Raw genomic sequence first — 15,078 nt, forward strand, 5'->3', positions numbered from 1 at the left:
GTTCTCTCTCTTCTCTCCTCTGTTTCACCTTTTCCTCGACATCATCGCCAACATCTCTAATTTTCTCGCAACCTTGTTTAAATTTTTTATTTTTTTAATTTGTTGTAGAGTGCATGCTATAACTAAAAAAATCTTGTGTTGTAGTAGAATGTGTCAATTCTCACCAAGGTCTAAAATATCGAAAATATCGAAATATCGGTAGTTCAAAAACACGAAAATTTCGATGAAAATATCGGAATATTATCGATATCGATAAAAATTTAATAAAAACCACGGAAATTGTAAGAAAAACTTTGAAATTTTTATTGAAACTTTGCAAGATATTTATTTAGTCAATTATCTATTAGTTTATCACAAAAAATTGGAAGGAAATGCATTGCATGATGGATTTAACTGATTTAAGTTGATTATATAGCGAGCTGGCAAACAATGTGAGTGTAGAAAATATGTAGTAATTAATTAAAGAAGTTTAAACACATCATAATCATTTATATATAATGAATTAGAACAATATTTTACCCTTTATACATTGCATGGTAAGATACATTAGTGACTTAGTACCACATAGAGTTCCTATCAAGGTCTAAAATATCGATGATATCGGAAATATCGATAGTCCAAAAACACGGAAATTTCGATGGAAATATTGGGATAATATCGATATTTTAGACCTTGGTTCTCACTAATCACAAGTACATGATTTAGGCGGCCAATGAGTTACAACGGCAGCCAAGGAGTTTTTTTTTTTTTTTTTTTCATTTTCTAAGCAAACGATATTATCTACATTAAGAGAGTGAATAAATGAGCTTAAGTCTTACAATGGGTTAGCAATAATGTGATTCAAATTCATTTTTTGTAAGAATCGAACTTAAAACCTCTCACTTACAAATGAAAATGAAGAAGAATTTCACAAAACCGTAGTATTAAGTGGCGCCGAGGAGTTATAACATAACAATAACACGTCCTTGAACACCCCCCCCCCCCCTCCGTATCCTAATATCGCCAATTCGCCACCAATTCAACTTGGCAAGTCTAATCCACCGGATATCATGCCTCTTTGTATGCTGTCGCACCTTGAGACCATCTCCGTAAAGGGATTCACCGGTCAGCGGGATGAGATGAAAGTTGCTAAGTATTTGTTGAAGAACGGCCTAGTTTCAAATAACATGACGAGAAATGCTAAGGAGACTATCTCAAACACGCAAGTGCTATAACTAGAATCTTATGTTTGTAGAAAATTGACAAATGATCTCTGCATGCACACATCTTGCTTCACCTGTATCATCAATAGCAAATTCTCCAGCTCTAGCGTAAGAACTCAAAAATCTCATCCACAAGAACACACACACATCAATCATCACGTCGTTTGTCCAAGCCTATACATAAATGTTCGAGAACCGGTATCAAGCCATTGACACACCTACTTTAACGTTTTGATTGGAGTACTGACAAATAGATAGCATCGACAAATCTTAATCGTCAAGACACGGTAGTGAATTAAACAAGTTCAAACAGTATGTGACAACTTATACGCAGATTGATATCCATGTACAGTCTTCCCCGAGTTTGGACTCACGTATAACGTATAAATCGTACAAGCTATAAAACTCCTCCCTGTGGGATTACCGGTCATGACTTCCCTTCGTTGCACCTAGTACAATAGCGACTGTTGCAAGAATAGCCTGAACATAAAGCGGTATTAGAAAAAGGTACTAGAAATAAGACTATTAGACCGGCAATGAGGTAAGTATTTGAAGAATAAAAGAAACTTGGAGGTAGATAAAACATAAGTTGAACAGTGAAAGAAGGACATTGTTACAAAAGTCTTAAGTGAAAGGAAATAAAAGTTACTCACGCCAAGTGTACAAGCGATATATCCTGGTTTCTCTCGGGGGTCTATCCTGGCGCAAAGTAAGATAAATGCACCAACATACCAGGGGACGGTAGCTAGGACGAAACCAATGATAAACCTTCAAAAGAAAGAGCTGAAGTTTAAAAATATTCATTGATGCTATAGAAAGCTTAATAGTTTCAAGATAACAGAAGGAGAGAGCACAAATTATGGAAGATAATAAACTGAACAGATCCTATTGTTTTCTCAAGGAAGCCAGGGAACTGATCTTAGTTTTTTGAAGCAATGAATTGAAAAGGCGATCATAGTCAATAGTATTGAAATGAGGGTAATGTCAACTTAAGCACTATCTTTTTTGGTTCGGCCGCAAATCCCATTTCTCGTGCTACTTGAATTTCTGCAAAACTCAATTCTTTCACACCTTTGCATATGAGAAATGTTTACTTTTACGTCACAATTGTGTCCATCAAATTCAACCTATTCCATTTTTGACAATTGCCAAAATAGAAATGACTATAAAAAGGTTGTACCCAGTGCACAAGGCTCCCGCTTTACGCAGGGTCTGGGAGAGGTGAATGTCGGCTAGCCTTACCCCCATTTATGGAGAGGCTGCTCCCAACAAAATAGAAATGACTATGCACAATAAAATCAAGAGTTTCCCTATTGACGTTGTAGATTTCTTGTCAGCTTTCATGTTCTAAGTTCTATAAGTTTTAGAACACCACGAAGCACGATCAGCATTTGAATTTCTTGAGCAAAGGTTCCAGCACTTAAATATCAACCTACCATGCTAGACTAGTTGAAAATATCAGGGTCAATTTAAGTCCTAAACCCATACATCAGGATTGAAACATTCAGTTTTCATATAATTACAGAACAATGCATAAAGGTAATATTGATCAACTTGTGCAAAGCTATTTAAAATTCAAAGCAGTAAAACTTACAGGCACCAGCCAAGTCCAAAACCACAGCAAGGAAGGCGACGCTCTCTTACTGGTCGTCCTTCAGCAACTGCATAACCTATAAACAACATAGGAATATAATTAGATGTCTAATAAACCGACATCTATTACATCCATTCATCATTCATTAAGATCGGTGGTGGAAATGCACATCCAGCTAAAAATCAAAACAGAAAAGGGAACACAAGCAGCAAACATACAGAATCAAGTCATTCGATTACGAAATTCGCACTCGTAAAACAACAACATTAATTCCCTAATCACACCATTACAGAATTGATCTAATCACTAGCAGGCTAGCAGCAAACGAAAACGGGATTCTTGACATAGCCAATAACTGAGATGTTACTAAAACCATTGTCTTTACTTGTTCTGTTCATACAATCAAAAGGGTTGTTGTTGCAGTGACTGAAAAAGTCAACTAATTCCAACACACAAAGACAAATTGAATTCGATCCAATCTTGTAGCTTCCAATCCCACCGTAAAATACACAAAAATCCCGTTTTTTTTAATCTCATGTTTCACTAATCAAGATCACAAAGTATCATCATCATTCAAATTTAAGTCACCGTGCTACTACAGAAAAAGAGACAGAGGCTCAATTGAATACCAGGAACGGTTTGATATCCATGAGTGTAGTAGTCAGGATGAGGCGCTGAAGGGCCACCGGCTCCCGGCGGCGGCACAGGCTGAGGGAACCCGGTCGGCGGAGGGTGATACGGGGGAGGCGGTGGTGGGTAGTTGGCTACTCCTTGGAACGTCCCGTACTCGGGGGGTGGAGGCGGATAGTGGTGATGAGGATCACTTGAGACTCCCCTCTTCTTTTCGTCTTCGCCCATATTTTCTTGTAATAATTGTTGGTTTTCGAGTTTTTTGTGTTGTGTGATTTGGATTTGGAGTTCGGAGTTTTGGTCGCTGGAAGTTGGAAACTTAGGAGTTAAGACTTTGAGATTGATTGCGAGGTGCGAGCTGTCGGAGCCAGTCAACAAGTCAATTAGATTTATTTTTGTTTTCATGTTGGGCATGAGGTTCAGGATACAATCATTTATCGATAATAAGTTATGTATAAAGATGGGTTAGATAATTTATTTTATTGTGAATTTAAAATCATAATGTTCGGTCTGTTTTATCAATTTTTTATTTTTTGACACAACAAACAATAGATTGGATTTAAATTTATTTTAATTGATCACAATCTATCCCAACTTGTCCACCATGGTTTGATTTATGTCATCCAATGATCAAAGACTTATAAAAGTGTGTGGAAACAACCACGAGCTGGTTGTCTAATGGTAAATGAAGGATTGTGATGCTTCCTTCAAACTAAAAACTAGAGGCATCGGATTCGAAACTCACTGCTGGTGTGGAAGACATACTTGTGGCTAGGGGAGGCTGAAATGTCTCTGTGAGTCTTCTCGACCCTCGAAAATGGTTGATAACCATGGTTTGTTACGAGTTGTCCCTCTTTTTAAGAAATAAAATAAAATAAAAGTGTGTGGAAACCAATTTTTTTTTTTTTAACTTTCTCACCAAAAATAGACAAAAAAGATTACCTTCATTAACCAATAAATTAAAGAATTATTTTAAAGAAAAAACTAATAAAAATAGTTTGAAAACTTTGAGTTTTAACGATAAGAACAAAATAAAAGATAAGTGAATAGTACCATAATTGATTTTTTAGTGTAAAAATATGATTTTTTGTTAAAGTAAACAATAACTAGAGCTTTTCGTTAAAGTTTCCTTATTTTAATTTTTAAGAAAAGGTTATTTTTGAGGAGGCTTGATTTGGGCTTGGATGTTAATAGTTATGCCTTATCCTACTGTGGGCCCTTCGGCTGAAGATTCAATGGGCTTGGGCAGCCTAAATATCCAAAACAAAAGCAAAAAGAAACAAAAAAGTTGTGTTGCACATCGAGGAGCAGACCTCGGCAATCCGAAACTTCTCTTCTCAACGTATTAGGAGCAACGACAAATTACAATTTTTTTTTCAACTTGTTCGAAGCAACCAAGAAGGCGAAAACAAATCGGAAAGATGAAGGTATGAGCCAAAAAACCAAAATAATGGAACAAGTTTTACATGACTTAGCGGGGATTCGAATTGATAATCAAATTTGTTTGTTCAAGACACAGCTTACATAACCTGCCTAAGCCAAGTCAACAATACATGTGCGAAAAAGAGGAACCTTATTACAAAACTTCACTTTATTACACTACTTTTAAACATCCACCAACATAAAAAATCTAGCAGTCAATCAAATATAAAACTATGGATAAAACCGCTTTAAACAAGCAATATATAGATGTTGAGATGATAATTAAAGGAATATATGATCAATTAAAAATGTACACATAGAATTTGAGATTATAAAATATTCAGTTTGAAATAGATTCAGTTATAAAATACACAATGTGCAGTCCTTCAATTGATTTAGAAAAAGAAAGAAAAACTAGAGAGCTAATGCGTGTGAAATTGTGGAAACATCACGTTATCTGTTCCATTATTTTAAGACATGATTTGCATAAAGAAAATGAAAGAAAAATTGTGCAGAGAATTAAACGATCGAAAGGTTGGTCAATTCGTTTATGGTTTGAAGGTCCGTATAGACGCCGCTTGTTAGATTAAGACATGATTGTCCCTACGTGATATGTCGTGAAAGGTGGCAGACTTTATGTTGGAGGTTCCACTCCAAATATTATCCATCTGCCGACAAATGTTGGACTTGGACAAACCTAGCTATCCAATAAGACAACACGGTTTCACATGCATGCAAGCACATACAAATTAGGGTTTAGGATTAAAACATAAGGAAAACTAACGAAAAGTTCAAAACAAATTCTTTTTTAACGAAAAGTTATTTTTAAAGATATAGTGAATAATGTCAGTTAAAGGTAAAAATGTGGTTTTTCATTAAAAGTAAACAGTACCATGAATGTTTTGTTAAAACTCCCTTAAAAATATTGTAGTCTTCGTTCTTGAATGTCGAGGAGGATGAAGAAGTCTAAACCTCGGGCTACCCAAATTTGTCCAATCACATGGAAAGTTTGGCTTAGTAAAACAATCGATCGATACTTAAAAGATTTGTTTTTTCAAGTACTGAATACAAAATCAATATAAAATACTCTCAACACCATCGATTGCGAGATGAGAGAGCCAACTTACTCTGTCAAACTTCACATTTGTAAAAAGCATGCATAAGTATTTATCTCTACATTTATCAATAGTAAACTATATTTTTTTTATGAGAATGTTGAGGAGACTCTCAAAGTGAGGTTTTGTACGGATTTTTTGTTACCTCATAGTTTAATGTTAATTCTCATGTTAATATTATAAATTATTATGTTAAAAACATTAGATGGGAGATGATAGATAGTTTATGAAGATTTTACTTGAGAGTTTCCTGACATTTCTCTTCTTTTGATAGGATGTAATGTTTTAGAAAACATATAAAAGTTATTTATGTGATACATTGTTAGTAAATAATTCATTAAAAGGAGAGATAACAAGTATAATAATCTATCAATAATTTTACTTCATTGTTATCCCAAACAAAATGAAAACTTATTTAGAACGAAATATATTGAACATAAACACTATAACAGAGCTAAATTATTTTATTTCGACAAAAAAAAAACAATCAACTTATTTTACATAAGTTGCTTCAAATACAAAAATTTTCACTACGGATGATACACTACATGTTTTTATATAAGTGGTGAAAAAATGTATTTTTTAAATTATTAACTTTTTAACACACATATTCATATCCTATTATTTATATAGGATCATCCTGTGTTCCAGTCATATTGAAAACCACTTCCAAATACAAGAGACTTGCCGGTTTTTTTATTTCATCTCTCCATTATGATCAACCCAAGTGGTTGCATGTGAGGTTGATACTCCAAGCACGAGGGCCGACTCATCAAAGACTCGGGCCACAACCTGATATTTCTAAATATTTATTTTGACATTTATATTTATTTTTGGTCAAAATTTTGAAATTATATAATATAAATTAGTCCTAAACCGTTGCAATAAATTAATACAACGTCAATTACGTGTTTAGACTTACTTCATAATATAATATACCTGTAATCTAAAACGTTTTGGGTTTGTGTTTTGATTCCAAAAATCATTTTACAAAAATTCACTTAAAATCGATATCTTGTACCTATTATTGCTAAGTTGTATGAAACTGTATCAAAACTCTATCAAAACACAAACCCCGATGAACACGCAATGCGCAATCGGTGAATGGAACGCAACGACGAGTTCATCGGAAAGGAAGCCGTTGGCATGGTCGGCCAGGTGATCGGTACCTTTATCTATTTTTCGTTCAATTTAATGAGCCTTGCTCATTAGAAATTGATGATAGAGCCCAAGCAACAAATTCTGATAATTGAAGGACGGGGGTTGCTGGTGAAATTGGAGCAGCCATGGGCCATGGCGGCTGCTGTGCTCAGTGGTAGCAGACTAAATGTTAGGCTATCTCCAAAGCTAAATATGGTCAGTCTAGAATTACAAGCCTCCAAGAAATTATTTTAAATGTACATTGCCAGCCTATATTTATTGATTAATTTAATTAAACTACCGTTGAATGTTTTCAAACATAGCGGTTGAATTTGAATTAATTATCGTTGCCGATGAGATGTGCTCCAAAAAAGGGCTATGAGGACACTATCAGCCTGATGCCTTTTTGGCCAAATGATGGTCTGTGAGCTCCATAAAATTATAGCCCAAACATTTATTAGAGATGAATTTTTGGACAAATTAGACATTTTTTTAGCTTTTGTACATTTAGGGTGGCCTGGTGGGTTCGATAGAATTATAGCCCAATTATCCATTGGAAATGAATTTTTGACAAGTCAAGTCATTTTCTTGCTTTTGTACGTTTAAGTCCCCACATTGTAGATGGCCTTACGGCTAGGGAAAATGAGATGGTAGGGAGAGAAGTGTGCACGCCCATATTTTTATATTTTATAGAAAATAATTTGTCATTTTATATTATTAAAATTTTAGTTTTATGTGCAAGTGGAGTATATGTGGCAACAATTAATTGGAAGAGGCACAAAAAGGTAGATAACATTCTTAAAAAAAAATATTTAAATCATGCCACTTAATAATACGGTTTAATGGTATTCTTTTTCACTTATAAAGCGAAGTTAAACCACATTATTATGGCAAACTCATTTGTAAGGTTTAGTTCACTATCTCACCCTTAATGTAGACTATCCTTTGTTCAAAAAAATAAAAAATTTAAATAATATATTCGGCTTTGAATCGCATACAATTTGACCAAACAATTTGGCTATACATTGTGCCGCTAGACAAGGGATAACACCTCCTCTGTTGTTTTCCAGAGAGGTATTTGTTGATTTTCTTCTCGAATTTGTAAGACGTTGCTAATTTCTTTTTGAACTTTAATTTAGGGCGATTGCTATTTGAACTCTAATAATTAGCCAATTTTCCTCCAGACAATAGATTTAATAAATTTTCTTCCAATTTTCTATTCATTTTGGTATGACAAATGTTTGAGGACAATAAAGTAATTTCATCCTTGATTTGGACAACATATTGCTTTTTCCTTCTTCTCTTTTCGCTAGTTGACTCTGAATTAGACATGAAAGTTCAATTAGCAACTGCAAAGTATTAGCTTTAGTCGAAATCACCAAAATAAAATTACTCTTTTGCCTTGATATAGTTGCCATGTTTTGTTCACTTGACCAAGATAGATTGAACATTGTATGAAAAATTTCAAAATCTAACATCGGAAATTTGACTATTTATAAAAATTCAAAAAACTAATTAGCTAAAATTAAAGTAGAAATTATGCAAGTTCGGAGCCGCAATAGATGAATAGGTCTTTTACAAATGAAGCGAGATTTTATGGTTTATCCAGTTAAACTTAATAGCGAATTACCGACACGCGTATTTGACGTGTTTCGCAGACGTGGCGAGTGGCGACCAACTGCCATTCAAAAGTACCTTCCGCAGATGTAAGTATATATAACTCTCCACCTCTCCACACTTCGTCGTAATTCGTATTGCTCTATTTTTCTCTACCTTCCCGCCGGTTACTTCAGCTCTACGGTTCCGTTTCAACTTCCCTGGCCACCGAAAACATTCCTCTTTCCTTTTACTTTTTCAATTGGGTATTTTTCTGTGAAGCTTCTGGTTTCATCAGAGTTTTTCCTTGATTACTGGTTTGAAAAGAATCTGGTTTTTTTTAATGTTTTAGTGGGTAGTTCTCAGATCTTCAATAAAATAAATGGTTGGTTGTTGATTTGATTTTGCCCTTCTGGGTTTTTGTTCCTTTTTAATGCTTTTAAGACTGTTCCTTGAGCTTTTAGTTTTAGCGTTGGGTTTGTCCCTTGAAATGTTGACTCTAGATTGGTGATTTTTTTTTGTTGGGGTTTTCTTGGGGAGGGGTTTAGTTGGGTGAGAGAGAGTAAATTTTGAATTTTGAAACAAGAAGAGAGAGAAAAGTTGCTTTTGGCTTTTGAGGTTGAAGAAGAAGGAAGAAGAGGAAGAAGAAGAAGAAGAAGAAGAAGAGATGGATGTAACAGAAGTTACTTTAATACACCATGTGGGGATTGTGTTAATGGTGATCTGGTTTCTCTCTCACTTCAATTGCTGCCACCCAGTTGTCTACTTCATCTCTCTCATTTATCTCTACCTGGTATATATGGAATCACTTCTCTTCCTCATTAATGCTTTAGATTTTTTATTCATTAATTTTTTTGGTTTCTGCGGTTTTAGGAAACTATCAAAGCAAGGAAAGTAAATTATGAGAATTTATTTTTCCTTTATGCGAGGAATTAGAATATGCACAAAGTTTCCTTTTATCATTGTTTCCTTCTGTCAATTATAAGTTATGTGATTTGATAAACGGGTGTGTATTAATTTGGAGGTGCAATTGCAGTACTTAATACGCACTTTTGCTTGTGCTTTCAACAGGTTCATGAGCGGTATGTTATGAGGTTGCAGAAGAAATTACGATTTGAGGAAAGAAAACAGGCTAATCAGAGAAGGGTAACTTTTAGTTTTCCCTTTTGTGTGGTTGATTTCTTTATTTGTAATTCGTACATTGAATAAAAGAGTCTTTGTTGATCTTTATAATTGTTGATAAGTGATCAAAAGAAAGACGACCCGCCATAAGAAAGGTTCTTGTATTTAAAGTCAAACTATATTCTTTTGAGTGTCTATGCTGTGCACTTTTTGTTGGGAAATTTTCTTTGTTACTTATTTGGAAATTAAATTTGTGGTTATATATGTATGGCTGAATTAGTTTGGGAGTGCAGTATCTCATTTCATTTGTTCATTGCCTTTTTGGATCCTTCAGGTACTTTCCGATTCTGAGACAGTACGGTGGTTGAACCATGCAGTTGAAAAGATATGGCCTATATGTATGGAACAAATTGCTTCACAGAAAGTTCTCCTCCCTATCATACCTTGGTTTATGGAGAAGTACAAACCGTGGACTGTTGTATGACTATACCTTCCGATTTATTCATGTTCAATACTCTGGTTTTGATTACTCCAATTGATTTGGGTTTAAGTGCTCTCTCTTTTGAAAAGTCGGATTTTTTTTGGGTAGTATTTTGATAATTTGCTGATGTACTTTACTCTTGGGTTGCAACTTTGAGCCGATCGATTGCTGCAATGCTTACTTCTTTACTTTTGGCATGCAATTCTAGATCTTCTCATTTTAAGTTTGACTGTGAATCATCATATTTAGTTACGAGATCTTTAAAGATTTTTAATTAGATTTTTGACATGTGAACTGGTAGAGAAACTGTTCATTAAACTTGGATGCTATTCAAATGGCTATAACTTGTTTGCTCTATGTCTCCTCATCCATAAGAGAAATCAAATATTTGGGGGGTATAATATGTTAGACTTGGACTATGTTTATAGTATGCATTGAAGGGGATTGTAAACTAATCCCAAATGTTGTTTTGCTTGTAAAATTTTAATAAAACAGAAGAGAGAGTGTATTCAAGTGCAGTGTATTTTGATTACTTTTTAGCGGCTTGTATGTGTGGGAAACTACTTCCAACTATTTCTCTGGTGGTTATGTTTTGATACTATTTGAGTTATTAGTGATGATTTATCATATTTTCAGGGTAAAGCTGTGGTACAGCATCTGTACTTGGGAAGAAACCCACCTATGTTCACAGAGATGAGAGTTCTTCGCCAATCTACTGATGATGACCACTTGGTAAGAGTTAATATTCTCCGGCCCATTGGACCAATATTTTTCTTCTGCACTCTGTGGCTTTCATACTAGAATTCAGCCAAGATGAAGTGAAACATTGTAATAAATGCAGGTTTTGGAGTTGGGGATGAATTTTCTGACAGCTGATGATATGCTTGGAATTCTAGCTGTGAAACTGAGGAAAACACTAGGTTTCGGAATCTGGACGAAGTTGCATATTACAGGCATGCATGTTGAAGGGAAGGTATAGATTTGCCTAACTTGTAATTCAGGATGGGATCTTAAGTCGGTTTAAAGTTTAGGAAGTTTGTAAATTTGTTAAGCATGATAGAAATAGAAGCACATGCAGAATACTTTCATGTGGGGTCTCCATGAGGATTAACTTTGTGACTGATTATTGCAACTTCTGAGTTCTCATTTGCACCACTTTATGTATATCTGTGAATTTAAATACCGCTGGGAACTTTTATTTTTAATGATTGAATTCTGACATGTGGCCTTCTCCGTTTTGCCTAATCTGTTTTGCCTTTTAGAAATAGCATTCGAGCTTTAGGGCTAATGTATTATCTCAGCCAGAAAAGCTTATGATTTATGTTAGATGTTCCATGTTATCTTATTGATTTGGTGAAGTAATGTCAACACTGGCATGTGATAAGGCTGTGATTTTCTTTCTCTTGTGTAGGTCCTGATTGGGGTGAAGTTCCTTCGAAAGTGGCCTTTCCTAGGCCGTGTGCGGTTATGCTTCGTTGAGCCTCCATATTTCCAAATGATCGTCAAGCCTATTTTCACCCGCGGGCTTGATGTTACAGAAGTCCCTGGGATTGATGGATGGCTGGTAAGTTTTTATGATATTTTATAAAGATAAATTCTTAAATCTCCCCTTTCATGGGTCACTCACTTTGTCTTTGTGTTTACTAATCTCTGATTTTCTCCTTCATTGATTCCGTCTCCCAGGATAAGCTTCTCGCTGTTGCCTTTGAGCAGACACTTGTTCAGGTAAACTATTTGGATTTGACATACCATATATATAATTCTTTGCCATCCGTTGGCTCTGTTGAATGCAAAGACTTCAGTTCAGATATCTCCTTGCAAGTTCTAATGAAGCCCTTTCTCATTAAGCTGAAAAGCCTCTGGCCTAAGATTTCCATTTGTTGTAAATTTCCAATTTCAGAAAAATATCTTGATAGTTCTCTCCATCTGTAGGTGTTTCATACCTTCCAAATAAAATTTAAAGTTGATTAAAATTCCACGTGATTTAGTTAAAAAAAAAAAAAAAACCTTGTTCAAATGACAAATCATGGGACTTTTCGATGTTATGTTTCATATGGCAGCAAGACGATTCCGAAAATGTTACTAATTATCTTTATCTCTTTGCAGCCTAATATGCTAGTTGTTGACATGGAGAAATTTACTTCACCGGAACAGGGTAAGGACCACGTAAATACATTTTCAGTACTTCTGTCGATTAGCAGGATCTTCCTTTGGGAAGTATATAACTTATGTTAATCAAAGTTCATGTGGTGTGGATGCATTTATTGCTAGATTCTCTTGCATTCAGTCCCCATGTGATATAAGTTCCTCTCACTCATTCACTCTCTAAAATGTTTCAATTACTGTGTTCATGTGAATGACAGAAAGTTGGTTCACTGTGGATGAGAAGGATCCTGTTGCTTTTGTGAGAATAGAAGTTATCGAAGCATCTGACATGAAAGCCTCCGATCTTAATGGTTAGTTATTTGTTTGCCAGTACAACAAGATTTTTTAACTAACACAAGAACGAGGTTATTTTTTGTATTTAATACAGATCTATGTTTTCAGGATTCGCTGACCCTTATGTGAAGGGTCGTTTGGGTGTTTACCAATTCAAAACTAAGATACAAAAGAAAACGCTGACTCCAAAATGGCACGAGGAATTTAAGATCCCCATTATCACATGGGATTCACCAAATGTGCTAGCTATTGAAGTTAATGACAAGGACATATTTGTTGATGATACCCTTGGGTTTGTTTCTGAACTTCCTTAATATATTATGTTCCGTACCGTGCCTAAGTCTCTGCAAATAATATTGCTATAGTATGTCTATTACATTTGGAGGATTACCGACTTAAGAGATCAATGATCTCAAGCACAAATTAAATGACTCTGGAAGCTATTTACCTCCTTGTGTTTTGGTTTTGTTTTAAGTTGTTCTGTAGGTGCTGTTTTATCTGTACGATTAACTGACACTTCTTCTATATCCAGAGATTGTTCCATTAACATCAGCAATCTTAGGGATGGCGGGAGGCATGACATGTGGTTGCCTCTTCAGAACATTAAAACGGCTGGGAGGCTGCATGTTGCAGTAACCGTACTAGACGAAAATGAGAAGGTAAATTTTTCCTTTTCAACTAGTTCTACTGATAATGTCCATTAGGAAATTAAAGTTGTTTATACCATATTTAGGGGAGGAGCCCTTATTCTATAAAAGGGCCTTCTCACCCTCACAAACCCTAGGCCTCTCCTATCTAGAGCAAAGCTCTCACACTCTCTCCCTCACAAATACTCTCAGAGAAATACAATCAGTGTGGACGTAGCCCAAACCTTGGGGTGAACCACAATACATCTTGTGTTATTTACATTTCTTGCAGATTCACAGTCGGATTTACATTGTAGTTGCAGCATAAATTAGAATGCATTGCTTCCATAAGAATGCTCAAGTGTGCATGCTCCTTCGAAAAAGTACCTTCACAATTTGAGGATCTCAATGAATCCTCTAATTGTTTTAGTTTCTGTTTTCCCTTGTTCCTCCCATGTATATTCTCACAATTGAAACAAATTTGAAGGCTCAATTCTCTAGGACATCTAGGTGATAAAGTTTTTTCAGGAACAGAAAAATCTTCAAAGGTTTGACTTGAGCCACTTTCTTACACAGGGAGATGACAGTCCAGATTTTCAGGAAAAGCCAGATGTGGAAGAACAAAGAAATTCCTTTGTCAGTGACACTGGTAATAAAGGTTCCTTCTCATCTGTATCGTTGGGGAAATCTCCTAAGGTAGCAGATCATTTTGAGCCCATTGATGTTGATGGGCAGAAAGATACCGGTATATGGGTCCATCACCCAGGAAGCGAAGTTTCCCAAACTTGGGAGGCTAGAAAAGGAAAGGTTCGACGACTTAATACCCAAGTTCAAAGGGAGCCTAATGGTAGTGGCATTGGATCCCAAGTTAATGATAGCAGCAGCACTGATGAGAATCCTGAAGATAAACATCGAATGACCTCAGTTCGCAGGGGTCTGCATATGATCAGTTCGGTGTTCCATAGGAATTCCAAGAAGGAGGATAATTCATGCAGCTTTAAAGAGCCAGTCGAAACCCCACGTGTGAATCTAAGGGCAGTTAATGAAAAGGATATTGGTGCGAGTAATGAAAAAGATATTGGTGTGCAACTTGTTATGGATGAAGGCCTTTGTAGCCCTCTTTCTGGCAAGGCAAATTCAAAGGGTGGGGCGTCAAGTTCTGGAGAGAGTGGTTCGGATAGCCCAGGAAAGGGCAAGATGAAAGACATGGCAAAGAATCTCTACAAAAATGCTGAGAGGTCGGTAAAGCATGCACTTTCACGGAAAGGTTCTAGAAAGTCTCAAGCTGATTCCCGCACAGCGAGTGAAAGAGAAATTTTAGCAGATTCTATCTCTTCTGATGATGATTCTCTTCCGTCCCCATTTGTTGAAACGATACCGGTTGCCTCCAAGCCTATACCTCGCAGCTCCGATATTGATTCAGGTATAACGGAGAAGCCCGTGGTTCAGCCGGTAATTGACACTGCAGTGGATGCTGAAGTCCCAGCAAATAGGGTTGAACTTGGAGAACTCGAAAAGTGATGAGGAGCTGAACAGCCCTGGAAGAAGTAGCGATGAAGAATCTTTTTTTTTGGAAGCCGGATGAAGAATCTTTTTTTTGGGCCTCTTCTTTTTGTAAATAATAAATATGTTGCATATATGTAAAGTTGTTTTGAGAAAGGTTTTGTTATTTGAACTTTTGTTTAATACGCTGGTACAAATTTGTTTAGTT

General features: G+C 35.7%; 2 protein-coding genes across 2 annotated transcripts; one reads left to right on the top strand and one right to left on the bottom strand.

Moving 5' to 3' along the window:
* Positions 1-1,493: 1,493 nt before the first annotated feature.
* Positions 1,494-3,849, bottom strand: LOC103423088 (large ribosomal subunit protein eL20z). The gene is made up of 4 exons (XM_029089147.2): positions 3,426-3,849; positions 2,797-2,872; positions 1,856-1,970; positions 1,494-1,682 (listed from the first exon to the last, which is right to left on the bottom strand). Exons 1-4 carry the CDS (start codon positions 3,838-3,840, stop codon positions 1,623-1,625), a joined length of 666 nt encoding a protein of 221 aa, XP_028944980.2. The 5' UTR covers positions 3,841-3,849; the 3' UTR covers positions 1,494-1,622.
* A 4,861-nt stretch (positions 3,850-8,710) lies between these two features.
* On the top strand, positions 8,711-15,053 carry LOC103448914 (C2 domain-containing protein At1g53590). The gene is made up of 12 exons (XM_008388173.4): positions 8,711-9,492; positions 9,771-9,845; positions 10,156-10,299; positions 10,939-11,034; positions 11,144-11,275; positions 11,714-11,866; positions 11,986-12,027; positions 12,409-12,457; positions 12,666-12,758; positions 12,850-13,033; positions 13,274-13,400; positions 13,944-15,053. Exons 1-12 carry the CDS (start codon positions 9,367-9,369, stop codon positions 14,886-14,888), a joined length of 2,166 nt encoding a protein of 721 aa, XP_008386395.2. The 5' UTR covers positions 8,711-9,366; the 3' UTR covers positions 14,889-15,053.
* Positions 15,054-15,078: the final 25 nt, after the last annotated feature.

Source organism: Malus domestica, chromosome 11, assembly GCF_042453785.1.
Source record: "Malus domestica chromosome 11, GDT2T_hap1".
In the NCBI taxonomy this organism is placed as follows: domain Eukaryota; kingdom Viridiplantae; phylum Streptophyta; class Magnoliopsida; order Rosales; family Rosaceae; genus Malus; species Malus domestica.